We start from the raw sequence: 20,071 nt of genomic DNA, 5'->3' as shown, positions 1-20,071 counted from the left end.
TCAGCGGTCTCTTTCTACCTGCTCTCTGGCAAAGCGAGTCACAGGCATGTTGGTGCCGGCTGCTGCAATGGCCATCACTCCCAGAGTGTGCACAGCTTAAACGTGGTTTCTAGGGAGAGGGCGACGTGTCACCCAAACGACTGGCTTTCTGATGGCGGAAGGGCGCTGGCCCTTCTCACACACCCCAACCCACAGAGCACCTGCTGCAGGCAGACTGCCTCCGGGCCCGTGGGTTGGTGCCGTGTCTGGCGCCGCTGGCTGTCCAGTGGCACTGTGGACGTCTTTAACCACAGGGTGCTGGGCGGGAGAGCCCCTCAGCCCCCTCTCCGCATGCCCGTGGCACCGCTCCACTCATCTCTGTCTCCGTGTCCCTTTGTCCTCGGGGGACCCGCTCCACCAACCTCTGCCAGGCCCGTGGACTCTCTGTTTAAAGAGCTGGTCATGTTTGGCTTTCTTAAGAAGAGCGAAACAGTGGCGTTGAAAGACTATGTTGGTGAGACCCCGCCTCAGCCCCTGCTCCCAGGCTGGGAATGGCCCAAGGCCCCGGCCGCAGCCTCCCCGGGGACCGGCTAACACCCTCTGAAGTGAACCTCCTCCTCCTGGCGCGGTCCTCTCTCTCGGCCCTGCCCACACGCGAGCCGCTCACCAGGTGGCCGCCCGTCCCCCAGGTGACTGCCTCTATCTCGGATCTACTCTGAATTTGGCCAAGAAGTTGCCCATGCCTTCCCTGTTTGACATCCGACAGAACATAGCCTTGTATGGGGTCCTTCGGCTTGGTGAGAGGCCCCAGGGTGGGGAAACCCGGGTGGGTGCAAGACAGGGTGGCTGAGGGGGGTCTGTCTAGCCCGCACCTCCAATCCTCGGTGCCAGGGACCCTTCTGGAGGTCACACCCAGACTGGACCACTCCAGAAGTCGTGTGGGCCCTTGACCTGCTGAGGTGCCCATACTTCCAGCCCCTTACGCAGTTACAAGTGACACCTCATCATCTGTCCCAGTCCCGGAAGGCTGGGATCTTACTGAGGTGGCTGGCCCCACGCCCCTTAATTGCACCCCTTCGTAATGCAAGGGTGGAATCAGACAGCGTGGGGAGTAGAAGGGACAGAGGGCTCCCTCCTGACACCCACATTTAGCGATGTCATTTGCTAAGCCATCGGAAGCCCTCCGGGCTGCCGCTTTTGTCTTGCTTGCCTGGGGGACTGCTCAGGTATTGGGGAAAGGCGGTGGCACCAGGATCTGAACCTCATCCCACTCAAGCCCCGGCCTTTGGCCTCACTTTACACAGTGTCCGACCCTCGGCCCCCTGCAGGCCCACCGTTTCTTCCCTCAGGCTCCCCAGATATACATTCCATGGCTCCCCTCATCCGCTCCATCCTCCTGGTGGGCCCCCCTGGCATGGGGAAGAAGATGCTGGTCAAGGCCGTGTGCACGGAAACCGGTGCCAACCTGTTCGACCTGTCACCTGACAACCTGCAGGGCAAATACCCTGGCAAGGCTGGGGTGCAGATGTTGGTGCATATGGTCTTTAAGGTTTGGCATTTCTAGTTCTCAGACTGTGAGAGCGGAGCAGGGTGGGCTTTATGCTCAGGAAGTCGCTCATCTGCCCAGTCGGTGCAACCTCAGTAGCTGGCCAGGTCCTTACCAAGCCCAGCCGGGAGCTTGTGGACACCTGAAGCCCTGGTGGTGGGTGGAAGTGGGGAGGGAAAATCAGGCTTCAGATGGAGCCCCCCAAACTGGGCAGGGACTCTGTTCACGCTGAGGTGTGGCAGGTGTGCCAAGGGCTGGAAGGTGAGGTCCACGGGATGTAGGAAGCTGAGGCTGGAGCTCCGAGGCCACCATCGCCTGAGGCCCGCCCTGCCCCCGGGTTGGACCAGGTGGGGAGGTGAGCCTCGCCTGGAGATATCACATCAGGTTCCTGTTCTCTGACCCACTCAGGTGGCTCGACTCTTCCAGCCCTCTGTGATCTGGATTGGGAATGCCGAGAAGAACTTCTATAAGAAGGTCCCAAAGGAAGAGAAGGAGGTGAGGGAGTACGGGCAGGTGTCATGCGCCCGAGGCACCCCACTCCAGACCTTGGGCAAGTCCCCTGTTCTCCTCCTTCCTTATCTCCTTACCCTTGAAGCAGGACTGACAGCCGCCCCGATCTGCCTCTCAGAGTCCATGTGAGGCCGAGCAGGGGCCCTGAGAACTCAGAAGCCCACGTGATAGATAGGTCGCCGTGTCCCGACCCCACCACCTCTCCGTCCGCAGAGCAGATGGACCCGAAGCGAATAAAGAAGGACCTCACCAAGGCCCTGCGACTGCTCAGTCCCGGAGACCGCGTGATGCTCATAGGGACCACCGACCGGCCTCAGCTGGCCGAGACGAAGGGGCTGTGCCGGGCCTACGAGCGCATCCTCCTCATGCCGAGGCCCGATTACGCTTCTCGCTACGGTGAGGCCCTGGGATGCGGGCACCTGCCAGAAAAGGGGTCCGGGGACCACCCCTGCCATAGCCTCCCGCCCTTCTTCCCACCCCCACTGCCAGTCTGAGCAGCATCTCCACGGCCTGGTAGCCTGGGTCCTGGCCCGGTTCCTCGTGTTGAGGGGGGCAATGATCCCTGCCTTCCTGGGAAGAGAGGTGCTGTTGGCCGTAGAGATGCTCACTCTCCAGAAGCACAGTTTGTTCCAGACCCCAGCAGAAGTGCCCACGGCCTCTCCCCGCCCTGTGTCGCCCCCTGCAGTGCTCTGGAAGCATATGCTAGAGGCCCAGGTAAGCCAGGCGGCCCAGAGCCTGGACATCAGCGCCCTGGCCAAGGTGTCCGATGGCTACACACCCGGCCACATTGTGCAAGCCATCCAATCAGTGCTGACTGAGCGGCGGCTCCTGCAGTTGTCCAAGCGGCCCCTGGTGGCCTCAGAGTTCCTGGGTCACCTGGCGAAGCTGGAGCCGGTGTACAGAGAGGAGGAAGAGGCCTTGAAGGTGAGGCCGGGGTGGCACGGGGGAGGGCAGGGTGTCGGCCGTCCAAAGCCCCAGGCGCACAGCACGCCTTGGACCCCTCTCTCTGCTCCCCCATGGGGTTCAGCCTGGAGGGGGGACAAGAAGTCATAGGGAAGGACATATGGGCAGGACCGGCTCACCTAGTTTCCTTGAAGGTGGGAGCCTGAAAATGCCACCTGTGTATTAGGAGCCCAAGCTTGGTTCTGGCACCAGCTGCCACTCACTCGGCTGTCCTCTCTGAGTTGGCGGCCAGCCCCAGGGTGGTGCGATGGCTGTGGGAGCTCAGGACACAGGGCCGCAGGGCGGGGAGGAGGGCTTGCCTCACAGTGGCTGACGCTGTGGCCGGGAGCAGCTGGGGGGGGACTATAGAAACCTTGGTTCTAGCAGGACGCTGACCTGGAAGGAGAATCCATAACCACGGAGGGGGCGAGGCCGGGAGGCGGGGCCGAGGCCCAGATCCAGTGCATTTACCCTCCTCCTCCTCCTCCTCACCCAGGACTGGTACTTTAAGACCCCGATGGGCAAGAAGATGATGAAGCTTAGCAAGGACCAGGATGCCGAGGAGGCCAAGCTGGCGAAGGAGAAGAAAAAACGGAAGTGATGGCCGAGGCTGGGTGCCCAACAGTAGCGGTGGACGCGGACAGTGCCCCATGGCACTGGGCGAAGGGACCAGAGGGCGGAGGCATAAACGCTCAGATGGCTCAGGGACCAGCTCTCTTTGTCCATCTCTGTGCTTCTGCCCCTTTTCTGTGTCCCCTGCCCGGTGCCCAGCCTCCCCCTCTCACCCCACCCCCTCCCGGCCCTCTGATCCCCGATCCCTGACCTCTGACCTCTGACCGTACCCTGTCACTCTCCTGTCCTGGCTCCTCCCCCACTCCCTTTCCTCCTCGAGGTATGTAGGGGAGGAAAATAAATAGGAATAGAAGGAACGAGGGGGAGAGGAGAGAGGGCGAAGGAAGGTCTCGGTAAGTAGAGAAAGCGTGAAAAGCGAGAGTCTAGCCCCGCCCGGCCCTGGCGCCCCATGCGGTCTGCATAGTTCCTTCCTGTCTCTGGCCCTCACTGTCCTCCTCTGAAAAGTGGGGAGAGGTGGACCCGGCTGATCTCCAAGGTTCCTTCTGCTCTGGAGTTGGATTATTCCTGTCTGGGGAGTCAGGGGGGTGGCGGGGTACCGAGGAGAAAGAGTGTGGGGAGACAGACGCGTCTGTGGCGGGAAGCCCATCTGTGGGTCCCCCCTGTGGAGAAGGAAGAGCTGGGGACTCGGGGTCGGGAAACTCTGGGAGTGAGGACGAGCACGCCACTGAGAGCCGGGAGCCCTGGGGCTCTCCCAGAAGAAGCGAAGCCGAGAGTGTGTGACTGAAGGTCGAGGTATGTCCCACAGGTCACAGAGGCACCGAGAGCCAGGTGCGGTGGGACCACAGGGGCGGGAGCGAGCCTAGAGCTCACGGTGGGCAGCGGTGGCTGAGCCGAGCCGGGGGCCTGGGTTTGAGCTTTTTTCCTCCCCTTCCTTTTTCATTTTATCTCCCCAAATGAAGCCATCTCATTATCCTGATGTGCCTGAGTGGGCCGAGCCTCTTCCTCTTTCTCACCCCCCAGCTGAGACCCCCTCTACTATGGCAGGTACAGAGGCCATGGGAGATCCAGGGGTCATCCGGGGTCATGGGGATCGGCAGTCGGATGGGTGTCTGGGTTTGGTCCCAGGATGGGCGGGGGGCTCTGTTGCTTCCTGTGGAGACAGACCCCCTAATTCCCCTGGGTAGTCTGTCTTCCTAAGAACTCCTGGAGGGGATACATCACGGAGGGTGTATTTGTTACTACTGTGAACCTTTGTTACTACTGTGAACTCCCTGTGAAGGTGCGAGGCTAATTGGTGACATCTGGGAGGACAGGAAAAATTCTGAGCACCCACCTGCCCTCCCCTGGGATCGAAGCCCAGGCTGCAGGACACCTCTTGGTGGAGGACATGCTAGATGACAGGGACTAAGAAATGGCAGCTCCGGAGCCCCGCCCCACCCGCCTCCTAGGCCCTGTCCTGCAACAAGTTGTCTCGCCTGGGGCCAATCACCTGCCACCTCTGGGCTCCGCTTCCTTCCCTTTACCTGTGAAACTGTAGTGGGTGTGACCAGCAAGGTGGTCCCTTCAACCCTGCGGTAGACAGCTTGGGGCGAAGCTCGGGGTTGAGGGGCCCCATCCTCCCTCCGTCTCCAGGCTCCTCCCTCGTCCCCACTGCCAGCCAGAGGCCTCATTCCCAGGACTGACAGCTAGAACAGTCTGGGCTATTTAAGGCTTGGCTCCCCGCCCCTCCCGCACTGACCCCGCCTGGCCAGGGCCCAGCGCCCACCTGCCGGCATTGCCCTGAGTCCTGCTTCTTTGGCTCTGTCTCCCAGAAAAGAGCCATGCCTGTGAGAAGGAGCTCCCCTTCCCCCTGGGGACACCGTCTGGGGTGCTTCTCCTCGGTCCCTGCCGGTCAGGTCTGGGGGCCCCCACAGCCGCTGCTGTGCCGTGACATGGCCCTGCAGAATGCCCTGTACACCGGAGACCTGGCGAGGTTGCTGGAGCTGTTCCCTGCGCACAGCACGGCCGACCTGCTGCTGGAGAGCCGGGCTGCTGAGCCTCGCTGGAGCAGCCACCAGAGGGGTGAGGGGCCGGGGGCGGGGGGGGGGTGCGGGGGCTGAGGACCTGGGGGTCGGGCTGACAGCATCGGGCATAGAGGTACCAGTGCTTGAGGGTGAGAAGAAGCCCCTGACAGTTAGTTGCTCCTTCACCGGAAAGCTTGCCTGAACCTTGGCCCAGGAGCAAGTCATGCGGAGCCCAGAATAGCTCCTGCCGAACCTCGTGGCTGGGTCAGGCGCAGCTCAGGCTCAACTCGGGGACACAGAGACCCTTCCCGTCCGTCTGTCTGTGTTTCCCTCCTCCATTTTCTTTCTTTGTTTTGGCCCCCCACCCCTCCTCCTCCCCTCAACCCCCTTGCCATATGCTCACACCCTGAGTTCATGAGCTGGTCCCCAGAAGAGTGCAGGGGGCAGAGAGAGCCCCTGGGTGACAAACATGCCCTCTGCGCCAGGCTGGTGGAGAAGCCCAGCACGGGGTCCGCAGAGCACCCAGAGTCCAGCCAGGGACCCATCGTCGCCCGCACGGCCTCGGGACCTGCCCTGGCCTTCTGGCGGGCGGTGCTGGCTGGAGACGTGGGCTCTGTCTCCCACCTCCTCGCCGACTCCGGCACTGGCCTGGCACCGGACTCCGTCTTTGATACCAGCGACCCAGAGCGATGGAGGGATTTCCGCTTCAACATCCGCGCTCTGAGTATGGGCTGGGGCCCTGGGGGTCTGAGCGGGATAGGGGGGGCTGGGCGTGGAGCCCGCCTCCCGCGCTGCCCGGCAGCTCTTTGCCTCCCTCCAGGGTCTGAGGCTCATGTCCCCTCTCTCTCCAGGACTCTGGTCTCTGACGTACGAAGAGGAGCTGACCACCCCACTGCACGTGGCAGCCAGTCGGGGCCACATAGAAATTCTGCGGCTACTGCTGAGGCGGCGGGCAAGGCCGGACAGTGCCCCTGGGGGCCGCACCGCCCTGCACGAGGCCTGTGCCGCGGGCCACGTTGCCTGTGTCCATGAGCTGCTGGTGGCAGGAGCCGACCCCAACATCCCTGACCAGGATGGGAAACGCCCCTTGCACCTCTGCAGGGGGGCCGGAACCCTTGAGTGAGTGACTCCTCACCCCAACCCCCGTTCCACTCCAGGGGAGGCCAAGAGATGCCCTCAGGTGGATTACGTCAGAGGCTGGAAGGTGGGTGGGCCAGATGGAGGAGGAGTCGCGGCTCAGATAGGGGGTCAGGATGTAATCGCTCCCCAAACCGTCCAACCACTGGCCCCAGGAACTTGGGAATGACCTGGACTTGGGACAGTCCCTGCTTGCGCAGAGGTGGCAGCAGCCAGCGGCATGGCCTCCACCAAGGACCTTGTCTGGATCCATTACGGGATCCATACTGTGCTGGAAAGCATTACTGTTTTTTTGAGCTTATCCTATGATCCACGCACACCACCAACGAAGGCACAGTCTTGCCCTCAGGGTCTGACTGTTCGGTGATCCAGACCAGCTGGAGGGAATAGCAGCCCCCAGTTAGGGCCTGCGGTGGTCCCTGTGGGTGGGGTCTGGTTCTCGACTTGGCAGGTCTGGCCTTTCCAGACTGGCAGGTACCCTCAGATAAATGGCTCAGGGACCAAGTCCAACCAGCCAAACTCACAAGAAACTGATGGCTATGCCCACATATGACCCCATAGTATTTACTGTAGGGCCTATTCCTTTACAGGGACCCAAATAACTATGCTCTGTATCTAAGGAACTTTGGAGGATGAGTCCTCACAAGTTTTCAAGGAGCATGGAATCCCGCAGAGGGAGCCTTGGAAAAGCTATAAACTAACTGCACGTCCAATGGAGGCTTTCTCTCGACTGGCTTCACACCTGCCAGATGTCACATCTTGCCCCTGAACGATGCCAGATTTTTGATCCTTGCATTCTTCTTTCGTGAACCTTCTCCTACCTGTTCAGCTCATCAGCCTTCAGGGTTGTTGTGAAGAGGCTCCAGGGACTTATCATATTATGGTTAATAAGTGTTCTATGCCAGCGTGGCCCATAGAAATAATATAATGTGAGCCACGTAGGTAATTTAACATTTTTCTGGTAGCCTTATCCCAAAATGAAAAAGAAAACAGGTGAAATTAATGTTTAAAATACTGGTAAAATATACATAGCGTAAAATTTGCCATGTTAACCATTGTTAAGTACATTAAGAGCAGTTACATTATTGTGCGACCATGGCCACCATCCATCTCTCTCCTGAACTTTATTCATCTCACGAAACTGGAATTCCATACTCACCAAACAGCAGCTTCCCGTCCCTCCCCCTGGCCCACGGCAAGCCTTCTACCTTCTGTCTCTATGAATGTCACTATTTTAGGTATCTCATGTGAGTGGGATCATACAGTGTTTGTTCTTTTGTGACTGGCTCATATCATTTAGCGTGATGTCCTCAGGGTTCATCCATGCTGTGGCATGTTTCAGAAGTTCCTTCCTTTTTAAAGGCCGAATAATATTCTATTGTGTGCGCATTTATCCATTGGTTCATCTATCGATGGACACTTAGTTTGCTTCTACGATTGGGCTATTGTGAATAAGGCTGCTGTGAACATGGGTGTGCAAATATCTGTGAAACAGGTGAAAAGAATTTTAATAATGTATTTTATTTAATACGATATATCCAAAAGGTTATCATTGCAACATGTCATCAATACAAAGAAACTAATGAGATATTTTACATTCTTGTTCTGTACCAAGTCTTCAAATCGGTGTGCATTTCACACTGAACAGCGCGTCTCAGTTAGGACTAGCCGGATCACAAGTGCTTGACAGCCACGTGTGGCTGGCGGTTATTGTACTGGACAAGGCAGTTCAATACAGTCTCACGGCTTTAGCGCCGGCTGTGTTCCAGCCCAGCCTCCCTGAGGTCACACCCAGTGATAATCCTCCCTTCCTTTCTTGAGTAAGCGAGTATAGATTTAAAATTATTATGGAGAATTTCAAATGCATAGAAATATTACATTATCCTGCCCGCGATCCATCAGCATCCGTACCACCCATCCCCACTGCCGAATGCTGTTGTTATGAGCTCTTATGATAATAGCTTTTCGGGCACCGTCTCACACACTGCCCACAACAATGTCCTTTAGTTCTAGGCCTCAGCCATCATCCTCATCCTCCAGATGAGGAAACCGGAGCTCATCTTAGCAAAGAGGTTAAATCCCTTAGCCTTAAACTTTGGTACACATATTCTTACAGGCACGCAGAAGCTTCTGTGGGGGCCGTGGTGGAGCAAATCTGGCTGGCCACTTGGGGTTTTGTTGGTCTTTGTCCAGCTGCCCCCATTTCCGTTTGCGCCCACCGCCAGGCTCCCCTGTTCACTTCCTCCTTCGGTCCCTCCAACTGCCCGTTCTGCCCCCAGACCCGAAGGCCGGCTCCTTGCCTGACTGGCTGCGCGAACGTGGGCCAGATGCTCACAACCCCAGGGCCTCGGTCTCCTCATCCGAACCTGCCATAGGAGGGCCGTGAGCACAAAACAAGTGAGCGTGCAGGGCCCTCAGAAGGCGCCTGCTCTAAGTGCGTAATTCAGCTTGTGACATTCCCTCCCACGGAGGGGCTTAGTGCACTATCCTGCGGTGCAGACAGGAGGGTGTTGCTGATCCTGCAGAACGTTGCCTGATGACTAGTGACAGGAAGGAAGGTGAGGGCAGACAGAAGCAGGAGCCACCCAAGGCACCCACCTGTTTGCTTTGCACAGACTGGTGAGAATGCAGGGGCGAAGGTCTGTACCCCATTCTCCTCCCCACCACTGTCTCGCCCTCACTAGGTGTGCGAAGCTGCTCCTGAGGTTTGGGGCAAAAGTGGATGGTCGGTCTGAGGAAGAAGAGGAGACGCCCTTGCACGTGGCTGCCCGGCTTGGCCATGTGGAGCTGGCAGACCTTCTTCTGCGGCGGGGGGCGTGCCCCGATGCCCGTGATGCAGAAGGCTGGACCCCGCTGCTGGCTGCCTGTGACACCCGCTGCACGTCCCCCGCCGATGCTGAAGCCACCACGGCCCGCTGCCTCCATCTGTGCCGCTTGCTGCTCTCCGCTGGCGCTGACGCTGATGCTGCGGACCAGGACAAGCGGCGGCCCCTGCACCTGGCCTGTCGCCGTGGCCATGCGGCTGTTGTTGAGCTGCTCCTGTCCTGTGGTGTTAGTGTCAACGCCATGGACTATGGAGGACACACCGCCCTGCACTGCGCTCTGCAGGGCCCCCCCTCAGCCCTGGCCCAGAGCCCCGAGCACACGGTGCGGGCTCTGCTCAACCACGGCGCTGTCCGAGTCTGGCCTGGGGCCCTTCCCAAGGTATGGGGCAGGGGGCACAGGGAGGGCAACGAAGGTGAGGGGACAGGAGACTCGGCGCTCCTGCGTGCTCCGGATGCAGCCCAGACCTTAGGCCTTTGATAGGTCAGCTCAGTCTGTCGTTTACTGCACAAGTCAGCAAAGCCCAACAGGGGGCAAAGGTAAGGACAGAGACCAGCAGGAGGGGCGTGTGTGTGTGTTTATATGTGTGTGTGTGTGCGCGTGTGTGTGCATGTGCACAGTGCTCACATGCATGCATGTGTGCGCATGTGTGAAGGCGGACGGACGGCAGCGAGGCGAGATTGTAAAGGATGGGCAAAGTCTTGGAGGAGGAGCCGGGACCGCTGTGGGCAGAAGGAGTAGTTTCTTCATTAGGGAGTGAGCTGATGAGCGACGCATTTAGGAAGCTCCGCCTGGCAGTGGGACCCACTGGTGAGAACCTCGGGGTACAGGAGAGGTCCCCCTAAGGCAGAGCATTGAGACCAGATCATGAGGTTCAAGCTTTCTGACCATCTGCAGACTGATGTGGTCCTGGTTTCCAAGATCTTAGGAGGACGTGCATCGTCAGCCCAGCCACTGCCATCTTGGCACCTGAAGAAAAGACTTTTCCCGTCCATTTCCAAACTGTATCTTATGCTAATTTCCCCAAAGTGAGTTCACCTGGAAGACCTGTGCTCCTGATGCTTTGGCAGGGTCCCTGTCTCATGCCGTGTCGTGTCTGGAAGGGGCCGGATGACATCATGGAGGGCACCGGGACTGGGCTGGGGACCAGGACCAGTATGGCGGTGGGCAGTGTCCTCTGCCCTGCGTCTCGGCTTGTTCCGCGACCCCACCCCGTCCTGGATGCCGCTCTGTTGTCCCCGCCTCTCCCCTTCACTCACGAACCTGGAAGCATCTGTCTAGATTCCTAAGCAAGACCAAGTAATTAAACAGCCCGAGAGTTCGGCAGATTGGTCTCCCCTTTGGGAAAATACAAGAAAATCAACAATTAACACTAATTAATCTCCTATTAACACCAGATAATTAGGAGACGAGCAATTCCCTGTAATCTGATGGTGGCTCTGACAGCTAATGATTTCCCATAGTCGGGGACAGGGCGGGAGGAGGAGGCGGAGTAACAAATGGGTTTCCGGGGACCACACCGCCCACCTTTCTGGCCCTGCTCCTCTCCGCCTCCGGCACCAAAAGGGCCGGCACGGCAAAGTGCCCCGTTCGTCCCTTCATTTGGGCGTCATGATCAGAACGAGCAGGCAGGAGTCCGCATCCGCTTCCCGCCAGCAGCAGCTGTCCCAGGCTCGGCTGGGTTCCTGTCCTCCCTGCAAAGAGGCCTCCACGGCCCATCTGGGACCCCTGGCAGCCTCAGCCATCTCTCCAGGAGCCACCCTACCTGACCGGGCGCTCGGGAGACCTGGCTTTGAGGCTCGTTCAAGTAACTGTAGGCAAATCGCTGGAATTCTTTGAACCCAAGTCCCCTGCATGTGATAGTCTCAACCTAAGCGTGATGAAAAGCAGTTGGAGCACAGTGGATAACTGGGAGCCGGCACAGCCCTGAGCCAGGCACGCTGCCTCTGTGACCCTCTGCAAGTTGCTTAATCTCTCTGGTCCTTAGTTTTCTCATCTGTAAAACAGGGACATAACAGTATGCCTGCTTCTTAGGGTTAGTGTGAGAACTAAATGACTTCACCCAGATAAAGCTCTTCGGACAGTGACTAACCTGGAATCAGTGCTCAATATCTGTTACCTAACGTTGTTCTAAAGTCCAGTGATACGTGTGAGAGCACTCGGAAAGCTGTCAGGCATTATCCCAGCGCAGGGTATCCGTAGACAAGAGAGTGATGCAGCTTGGGAGGCTTCCTGGAGGGGGTGGGACTTGGGATGGGACAAAGAGCTAGAGGAGGAAGGCACAGGCATCCAGGTGGAGCAGAGAGGCGGAAATCGGTGTGGGCCGGGAAGGACAGAGAGCCTGGCCCAAACAGCAGGCAGGAGGAGCCGGGCAAGCCGGGAAGTTGGACGTGACCTGCCTGCGTTTTCCTAGCTCTAAGGAGTGAGGCGAAGAGGCCTGCCCCAGGCAGACGGGCTGGGGCAACTTTGGGGAGCACTGCCCAGATGCGGGGCCAGAAGCAGAGGGCCCCCGCGGTGCGAGACGCTTTCTCTAGGTTCCCTGGACACGGCGTTCCACTCGCGCCCACTACCCGGCAGCGCCCAGTACGTGCAGCACTCACGGCCCCCCAGGCAGAGGGGCTCCTCTGCTGTGCAGGGTGTTAAAGCCCCTAGTGCCATATGGCAGTGTGTTCAGGGGAGGGGCTATGTACAGGAATGCTGCCTAGGAGATGGCGCTTAGCCATTCTCAGATTTTACAAAGTGTCTGCGGCCACTGCCTGCAGCTTGAGATACAGCAAGAGGTGGGTTGTATGACACACGGATCTGCTTGTGGGTACCATGTGCAGGCTCGGAGAGGTGGGGGGTGTGCATGTGACGGTACCTGTGTGTGTCCAAGCCCTGCGTGGCTGCCTTTCTGACCATGTGGATGGTCCCCCAGCATGGGCAGCTCCCCTGGCATGGCTCACCCCTCACTGACCAGGTGACCCCCTCAGAGAGGCCTTTCTCAACCACCCATCTAGGACAGTGCCCTCGCCATGTTGAGTCCCCAAGCCTACTTATTTTTCTTTACAGCGGCCTATCTGTGAGCTGCTTTTTTCTTCTGAAACAGAAACTCCCAGATGACAAGGACCTGCCTCACTGCCGGGTCCCCAGTGTGTGGCCCTTAGTGGCCCTCAGTAAAATCTGCTGCATGAAGCAATCAAAGAATGAATCTGCCTCCAACTTGTCCCCACCCCGGCTCCTACGTCAGGCCTCTGATGGCCTCTTCCCTTCTCCCTGAATGCCCTCTGGCGTCTTGAGTTCTCTCGCCTTCACGGCCCAAGTCCCTCCCTGCCTACCCTGCCGGCCTCTGGTAGCCGTCTCTACCCCTCACCTGGCACCCGAAGATTCTGCCTGATACAGTGATTAATCTTTTTATCCTCTCAGGAGCTCCGACCTCAGGTCAAGACCCCTTCCCATCCAGAAACATCCAGCAGAGAGCCTTGTAGAGGCAGATGGTACAGCAGGAGGGCACAGGAGTTAAAGGGCCAAGAGCCACACCGCCGAGCTTTGATTGCTAGAACTACAACTTGGGCAAGCTACTGAACTTCTGCGTGCCTCAGTTTCCCTTGTCTGTAAAATGGGGATAACAGTTCGTACCGTGTAGGGACAAAGGATTAAGAGAGTTAACACGTGTAAAGCGCTAAGAACAGTATCCGGCATAAATTATACACGATAGAGATGTTAGCTGTTATATCGGTTTTCTGTCACGCCCATAACAAAGTACCACAAACTGGGTGGCCTTAAACAGTAGAAATGTATTCCCTCACAGTCCTGGAGGCTGAAATTTGAAACTCAGGTGTTGGAAGGGTTGGCTCCTTCTGGAGGCTCGGAGGGAGAGTCTGTTCCATGCCCGTGTCCCAGCTTCTACTATGGCTCGCAATCCTGCAAGGCGTTCCTTGGCTTGTAGGTGCATCACTCCAATCTCTGACTCTGTCGCATGGCATTGTCCCCGTACCTCTGTTTTCTCTCCTTATAAAGATAGCAATCATATTGGATTAGGCCCCACCCGAATGACCTCATTTTAACTTGATTACATCTGAAAAGACATTATTTCTAAATAGGTCGCCTTTATAGGTGTAGGGATTAGGAATTCGACGTCCTAGTGCTGTCTGGCCACCCTGTGTGGCCTGCCTGGGCCCCTGGGAACGCTGACACAGCTCTGCCTCCTGCAGGTGCTAGAGCGCTGGTGTGTGTCCCCGCGGACCATCGAGGTTCTGATGAACACCTACAGTGCCATGCAGCTTCCGGAGGAGGCCGTGGACCTCGTGCCTCCTGAAACTCTGCAGGTTAGATTCCAGGACACAGTCGCTCGGCCAGCCCCGAAAAATTCCCACCTCCTAAAGGGAAGCCCTGACGATCCCCCGCCTCCCCCGCTCCCCACCTCCCAGAGATTACCCAGAGACCCTCTCATGTCCCAGAGGGAAACTCACAGAGTGGACACCCCAGACAGACACACTCCCTACCCCCGAGTCTCCTGCAGACACCCACCGGCCAGCAGCCTCCCCCTGTGGGTGCCACTTTCCCAGGGCTGCCTCACCGAGCCCCTCGTTCTCTCCCCAGAAGCACCGCCGTTTCTACTCCTCCCTCTTCGCCTTGGCGAGGCAGCCCAGGTCGCTGCAGCATCTGAGCCGCTGTGTGCTCCGCACTCACCTGGAGGCCTGCCTGCCCTCCGCCCTGCCCCGCCTTCCCCTGCCGCCCCGCCTGCTTCGCTACCTGCAGCTGGACTTCGAGGACATGCTCTACTAGGTGAATCCTGGGCTCTGCAGACAGTCCTAGCTGAGGGGGGGTGGGGGTGGGGGGGAGGGGACACAGGCAAGGGAAGAGTTGGGGGCAGAGCCCGGCCAGAACCAGCTAGCCTCCCAGACCACTGGACATCTCTGAATGCATGCATCTCCTTCCAGATGTCCACTGCCTTTTGCGAGAGCCTACAAGCAGATGCTCCAGGCCCCAGGGATACCAGCCCACTTTTCACCGTGCCCCAAACCCGAGACTGAAGTGAACCAACTCAGGCCGAGGTGGTCCATCTCCACTGGCAGAGCAGATGCTGCCATTCCCACCAACGAAAGGCGGACAGGCCACGTTTGATGGAGAGAGAGCTAGGACTATGGCATGTGATACACTTCTCTTGGGGGTCCCGGGAGGTCTCCGGCCCATCCAAACCCTGTCTATGCATTAAATTCTCCAGGCTCATGTTGTTTGGTGCTCTCTCCAACAGGCCCACCTCTAAGCCGGCCCACTCGCAGTGGATTCAGGATGAGCAGACTCATGGGGTCCCCCTGGATCCACCCCAGCTGTATCACCTTCCCCCTTTGTCATTCACCAGCTGTTGAGGGATCCCAGGCAGATCCCTGCCCCTCTGGCCCATGATATGGCAGAATGGCTGCCAGGTGACAGTGTTTAGAAAGGCCTAAAGGTCAGCCAGCCAGTGGTTGGCTTGGGTCGGGCCAGAGCCTCAGTGGATATGGCTGTGGGACAGAGCAGGAAAGGCAGCCTGGGAGGGGTGTGGCGGGGGGGGGGGGGGGGTACCCATGGTTCGGGAGAGAGTGGAAGACCCAGGTTTAGAAAAAAACAAAACCTAAATAACTCTCCTTACTGCCTATCCCATGGGTCAGAGTGGAAGACCCAGGTTTAGAAAAAAACAAAACCTAAATAACTCTCCTTACTGCCTGTCCCACGGGTCAGAGAGCATCCGATGAACACCTCGTTCCCGCCTCTCTTCATTTGTGGTGTCAGGAGCTGAGCTGAGTTACATCCCTGGCTTGGCCATTAACTTGTGGAACATAAATCTCTTCCCCTCTCTGGGCTCGTTTCCACAGCTGTAAAACACGACGGGAGAGAGTCTCTGAGGGTCTTTGCAGTACCAGGATATTAAGGACCTGCAGGGGGCCCCAGCAGCCAGGAGCGGGCGGAGCGAGGTGGAGTTGACCGGAGCCGCAGAGCAGCCAATCAGATGCACTGCAATCCGTGACGACAAGGGTTGCCGGACAGATTTCCCAGGGCCGCGGAGTGCGCACGCGCCGGAGTTCACGCCTTTCCCGCCAACTGCTGGGAGCGAGGCGGCGGGGGCGGGGCCGGAAGGGCGCGAGGCGGCGGCGGCTGCGGAGGCGGCGGCGGCAGGTGCGCGAGTGCGCTAAGCCGGGCCCTGCGTCGAGTGAGGACCCGAGGCGGAGCGGGGCGGAGGTGAGTGGGCCTCGCCGGAACGCGGCTTGCGCGAGACGTGCCCGTGAGGTTCACTCTGTTTGGGGCCTGGCGGTCCCGTCAGGGGGCGCCGAGCGGACGGCGGGAAGGGTGGGCGTGAGCCGCCCCCTCGGAGGAACTCGGACGGTGCCGGACAGTGGCCTCTTTGAGCAGGTGACGTTTAACCCGAGGCCTGAATGACGGAGAGGAGCCAGCCCGCGGGGAAGAGCTGGGGGCTGACATGCACTGATTTCGGTTTTAGGAGGTTGCTCCGGCTGCCGGGTGGCCGGGGGGTGGGGGGAGGAGGGAGAACCAGACAGCATGGGGCGGCTCCTGCAGGCGTGGGGTGCGGGCAGAGGCGGGAGGCCGTGGCCCAGGCCCGTGGGACCCGCGGTGGGCGGCCCTGGGGCTGAAGGAAGGCCCAGCCCAGGGCGACCCCCCGCGCTTTGGCTGAACTGCGGGCCGCATGGGGGTGCTCACCTCTCAGGTGGCGGAGACGAGGATGGGGCAGGGGTGGGGGAAATCGGAAGTTCTGTGGACATCTCAGAGGCTGTGTTCCGAGGTCACCTGGATCCGTGAGTCTGGAATCCAGGGACAAGGGCAGGTCTGGGGATACCAGTGTGGCATTGCGAAAGATGTTGAAAGGTCTGTTCCGAGAGATTCCTGACTCTCCATGGGATGACTATCCCGAGGGAGTCCTGTTTATGCATTTTGGTGAACATTCTGCTTAATCCCATCCACAGCATTGCCTGCTTCTCGAGACCCGGGTTTTAGGCACTGGGTATACAGCTGTGAATGAACCCCGTTCCTGCCCTCAGTGAATTTTCCGTCTAGTCTGAAAAACACGTGTGTGTGAATACTTAGCTCAAACACGGGGGCGGTGCAGGGAATGCAGAAGACGTGGGAGCAGGAACGGAGGGGGCGAAGAGGGAGGCCAGCAGTAAGGGCGGGCACCTGGGAGCTGTTAGGGAGGCGGGAAGGGAAGGAAGGCGGTGCGGACATCATCAGTCAGTTCAAGGGGCTGCTGCCCAACTTGACGCGTTCTCCCCTTAGCGGGCGAGCGTTAGGAAGGTCTTGTCTCGGGTCAGACATCCAGAGATACTCTTGCAAGCCAGGGAGCTTCCTCCCCAGCCTCCTGGCTGCGGGTCCCGCGGGCCCAGAACCTCTCCCCGGTAATTGCTTTCCGTAATGTGTTTGCTCCAAACCAATTTCACGCCTCCGTGAGGACTCCGCCCTGCACTGGAGGCGCGGACCTCCCCACCACCAACCTCCTGCCTGTAACATGTGCGCGCACACAACCGGCACACGTTTAACACACAGATTACAGGGTTTGAGCACCTGAACACAACACATATACATGAACCTACACGCGTGCATAGTATAAAAAGTCCCGTGTACAGTCCCCGCGCCCAACCAGTGCGCTCACAGTGAAGTACCCAGCGGCGTCCAGCGCTCTGGTCCTTGGACAGCTCACCTGGTCCTGTTCCTCTGCCCTCGGCGCGTCTCCCCGAATAACGCGAGGGGGCGCTGACGATCTCCGCGCCTCTCTCACGGTGACGCAGTTGCGCACTGCTGCCACCAGAGGGTGCCCGCGGACAGGGCCCGACGCTGCCCACGGTCAGTGGACTCGCTCCCGCCAAGGAGTGAGGCGGAGGGATAGATTTGTTGGCTTTGACTTTAGAATACGTTGTTCGTTCTTAGCATCCTAGGTGCTGGCTTCCAGTCCATGAAGGGGAGGCCAGAGGATGGGGTCCAACACAGGCACAAGCAGAGCGGGCAGATCCAAAATAAAATCCTTTGTAGGAGCACTTCCCCAGCAGGTGGAATAGTAGTGGGACAAGTCAGGGCACGTGGACCATGAAACACTTCTGGAATTCCATTTTGGACAGCGAGGGGAGGTGCCTTCTGCCAGTTCCGCCCCGTTCAGGGATTCAGGAGGAGAATCAGAGTTTTCTCTTGGTTAAAAAATGAGCCACCTCTGTTCAGATTTGACAGCCGCAGTTTCTGTCCTTGGTACTGATAAGAGAGTAAGAAGTTTTCGGAGAGCCACTAATTTGCGGGACTTCCATGCTTGACCACGCTGCTCTCTAGGTTCATTTAGTGCAGGAAGAACTCATTTTGAAAAGTATTTCCTCATACTCACTTGGTCCTTGCACCAGCTCTTTGATATTAATCATTCTTTCTCACAGATGGAGAACTTAAGTCAAGAGGGGCCACGGTCACATGGCCGAGTGAAGGGTCAGAACAGGAACTTAACTCCAGGTCTTTTTACTCCAGTCATTGCTTTTTTCTGTTTACCATATGGCCTCAATTCCGCAGTCCATGAAAAGGCTGGGAAGGAAACAGGCTGCTTCAGTCACTGCCATGTACATGAGGGCTTTTATCCTAGTTCAGATACTGAATGTCAAGGACTATGCAGAAGTCGCACTTCGTAACCCCAGTGTGGCAAGGGGACGGATCAAGGATATAATTGGATATCAAATACAGAAGCTAGCAAACAGGCACCACTCCAGGGCAACAGGAAGTCCCTGGGGTCTCACTCACTTCATTTGAGAGTTGGTGGCCCACTGGGATTCGCTGGCAACAAGCTTTATGCCTATACTCTCTGAGCCAGCGTGAGCAGAGGACTCCACTTTACTGAGTCTAGTTCCGGGCAATAAGCTCTTGGCTCGAGCTAGGTGACATACATCTTCAAGATCAGAAGGTCTTTAACCTTGAGTCGTTGACAATGCGTGATCCATTCTGTCCCAACAGAGAGTAGCAGGCTTGTCGAAGTGGCCTTTCAATGAAGGGACTGGCGGGAGGGAGATGTCTCAATGTGTATGTCCTTTGAGCTTTTGGAATTTTGTGCTATCTGATTTTATTACCTATACAAAAACGAATACAGTTACTTTTAAAAATGGCTCTTCCTTCACACTTTGACTGTTGTTATTGCTCATACAGCTTTAATTTCAGTGATTGTAACCCAAAGTTCTCAATAACGTATCGAGTCGATAAGCCTCTATTGTGTATCCGCCACTGTAAAGCCATCAAACCAAGTACTGACCTCTCTCTAAGTACAATGCAGTTTGAAGTCTGGTCTCCATATTGGTACCGTGAAGTGCTTGGTTAATTTAATAAAGGGTTCTGGAAAATATCTTTACCAGGATATACAAGAATTATCCTCATACTTTAGTAGTGAGTTGGGGGTCCCCAGACCTAAGTTAAGTCACCTCTTTTTTTCTCCGTGGTGATATCTGCCCACCAGACTCATCTCTCAAAAGTTTCACCAAGTTTAGTGTAGAGCCCAAGACAGATCAGGACTGAGCGGAAACTGCTCTTTTCCCTTCGCCCCTGAGGACGTGCCAGTCAGGCATAACTGAAGAGAGCTCCCTTCCTGGGTCTCACCCGCTTCTGTCCCACTCTGGTGACAGTGTCTTTTAGGGTGCTGAGTTTTAATGCAATAGCCTGACATTAGTGGTGTTCACTAGACCAACGCAGCACTCCCGATTTGAACAAATGTCACTGAGACCCAGAGATCCCTCCTCTGTGTTGGCTCAGAAACGCTGAGACTCTTTGGCATAGGTTTTCCTCCTCACCTGAGCCAAATCATCCTCCTAAACGTGCCTGGCTATGCTGCTATTAATTTAAAAAAATCTTGGCTCCCCTGGCCCCACCTGCGTAACAGTTTCCCATGACCAGATGACCCCCATTTTAGTGGGCCAGGCCTGTTCCATGTCCTGAGGTTTGGGTCAGTCTTCCTCTGCTGACTTGCCTGGCTTGAGTCTTTCTTGACCAATGACCAAAGGCTCCTGTCAAGCGAAAGTGCCCATGACTTTTGCCTCCTGATTGACAACTCTACTGCCGGGAATCAGAAGGAGGGGAAAGGGTAAAAGGCGCCACCATTTCAATGTCTGAGGATGGGGGAGGTGAGCAGAGTCATCGGCAATTAGCTGATAATTAGCGCTGCTGACCCTTGGGGCTCGTCAGCGCTCCTGGGGCCAGCCCCCAGCAATCAGCCAGGGCAGGTCGAGAGTGTCAGGCCCGGGAATGAATAGGGCTCATCAGCAGTGCTGGAGCCGGGGAGCCAATCAGGGAAATTAATAGCAGAAGAGAGGGAGAGAGAGAGAGCGAGCGAGGGAGACAGAGATAGACAGACAGACGAGAGATACACATACAGGCAAGAAATGGGGGGGGGGATAGAATGAGGCGCACGGGGATAGAGAATGACAAATAGGAATAATCAGATAGGAATAGGGATAGAAACGAGGGCAGGGAAGGGAAGAGCGGGAGGAAGGGAAGGATGGGAGGCATGGAGAGGATGGGAGAAAGATGGAGGGAAAAGGGTGAGAGGAATGGTAAGTACCTGGCATAGTGTGGG

General features: G+C 57.5%; 2 protein-coding genes across 2 annotated transcripts in view; both read left to right on the top strand.

The window, feature by feature from the left end:
* The window catches only part of IQCA1L (IQ motif containing with AAA domain 1 like), a 12,902-nt gene extending 9,324 nt beyond the window's left edge, over positions 1-3,578 (top strand). The window contains exons 11-17 of the mRNA XM_011377577.2: positions 196-493; positions 669-776; positions 1,329-1,528; positions 1,934-2,020; positions 2,254-2,431; positions 2,721-2,959; positions 3,474-3,578. Coding sequence (XP_011375879.1) covers positions 196-493; positions 669-776; positions 1,329-1,528; positions 1,934-2,020; positions 2,254-2,431; positions 2,721-2,959; positions 3,474-3,578 — 1,215 coding nt within the window. The remainder of the gene's footprint in view (positions 1-195; positions 494-668; positions 777-1,328; positions 1,529-1,933; positions 2,021-2,253; positions 2,432-2,720; positions 2,960-3,473) is intronic.
* A 2,295-nt stretch (positions 3,579-5,873) lies between these two features.
* Positions 5,874-15,367, top strand: ASB10 (ankyrin repeat and SOCS box containing 10). Its single transcript, XM_011377553.2, has 7 exons — positions 5,874-6,277; positions 6,405-6,672; positions 9,375-9,894; positions 13,707-13,820; positions 14,095-14,280; positions 14,436-14,549; positions 15,351-15,367. The coding sequence occupies exons 1-5, from the start codon at positions 5,968-5,970 to the stop codon at positions 14,278-14,280; spliced, it is 1,398 nt and encodes a 465-aa protein (XP_011375855.1). The 5' UTR covers positions 5,874-5,967; the 3' UTR covers positions 14,436-14,549; positions 15,351-15,367.
* The last annotated feature ends 4,704 nt before the right edge of the window (positions 15,368-20,071 follow it).

Source organism: Pteropus vampyrus, unplaced genomic scaffold (genome assembly GCF_000151845.1).
Source record: "Pteropus vampyrus isolate Shadow unplaced genomic scaffold, Pvam_2.0 Scaffold316, whole genome shotgun sequence".
NCBI lineage: Eukaryota > Metazoa > Chordata > Mammalia > Chiroptera > Pteropodidae > Pteropus > Pteropus vampyrus.
Note: the sequence above shows the minus strand (reverse complement) of the source record. Positions and strands in the feature narration are given on the sequence as shown.

Coding starts and splice junctions, on each gene's coding strand:
- ASB10 (XM_011377553.2), top strand. CDS start 5,968: ATGAGCTGGTCCCCAGAAGAGTGCAGGGGGCAGAGAGAGCCCCTGGGT. Junction 9,895..13,706: donor GGCCTGGGGCCCTTCCCAAG/GTATGGGGCAGG, acceptor TGCCTCCTGCAG/GTGCTAGAGCGCTGGTGTGT. Junction 13,821..14,094: donor TGCCTCCTGAAACTCTGCAG/GTTAGATTCCAG, acceptor TTCTCTCCCCAG/AAGCACCGCCGTTTCTACTC.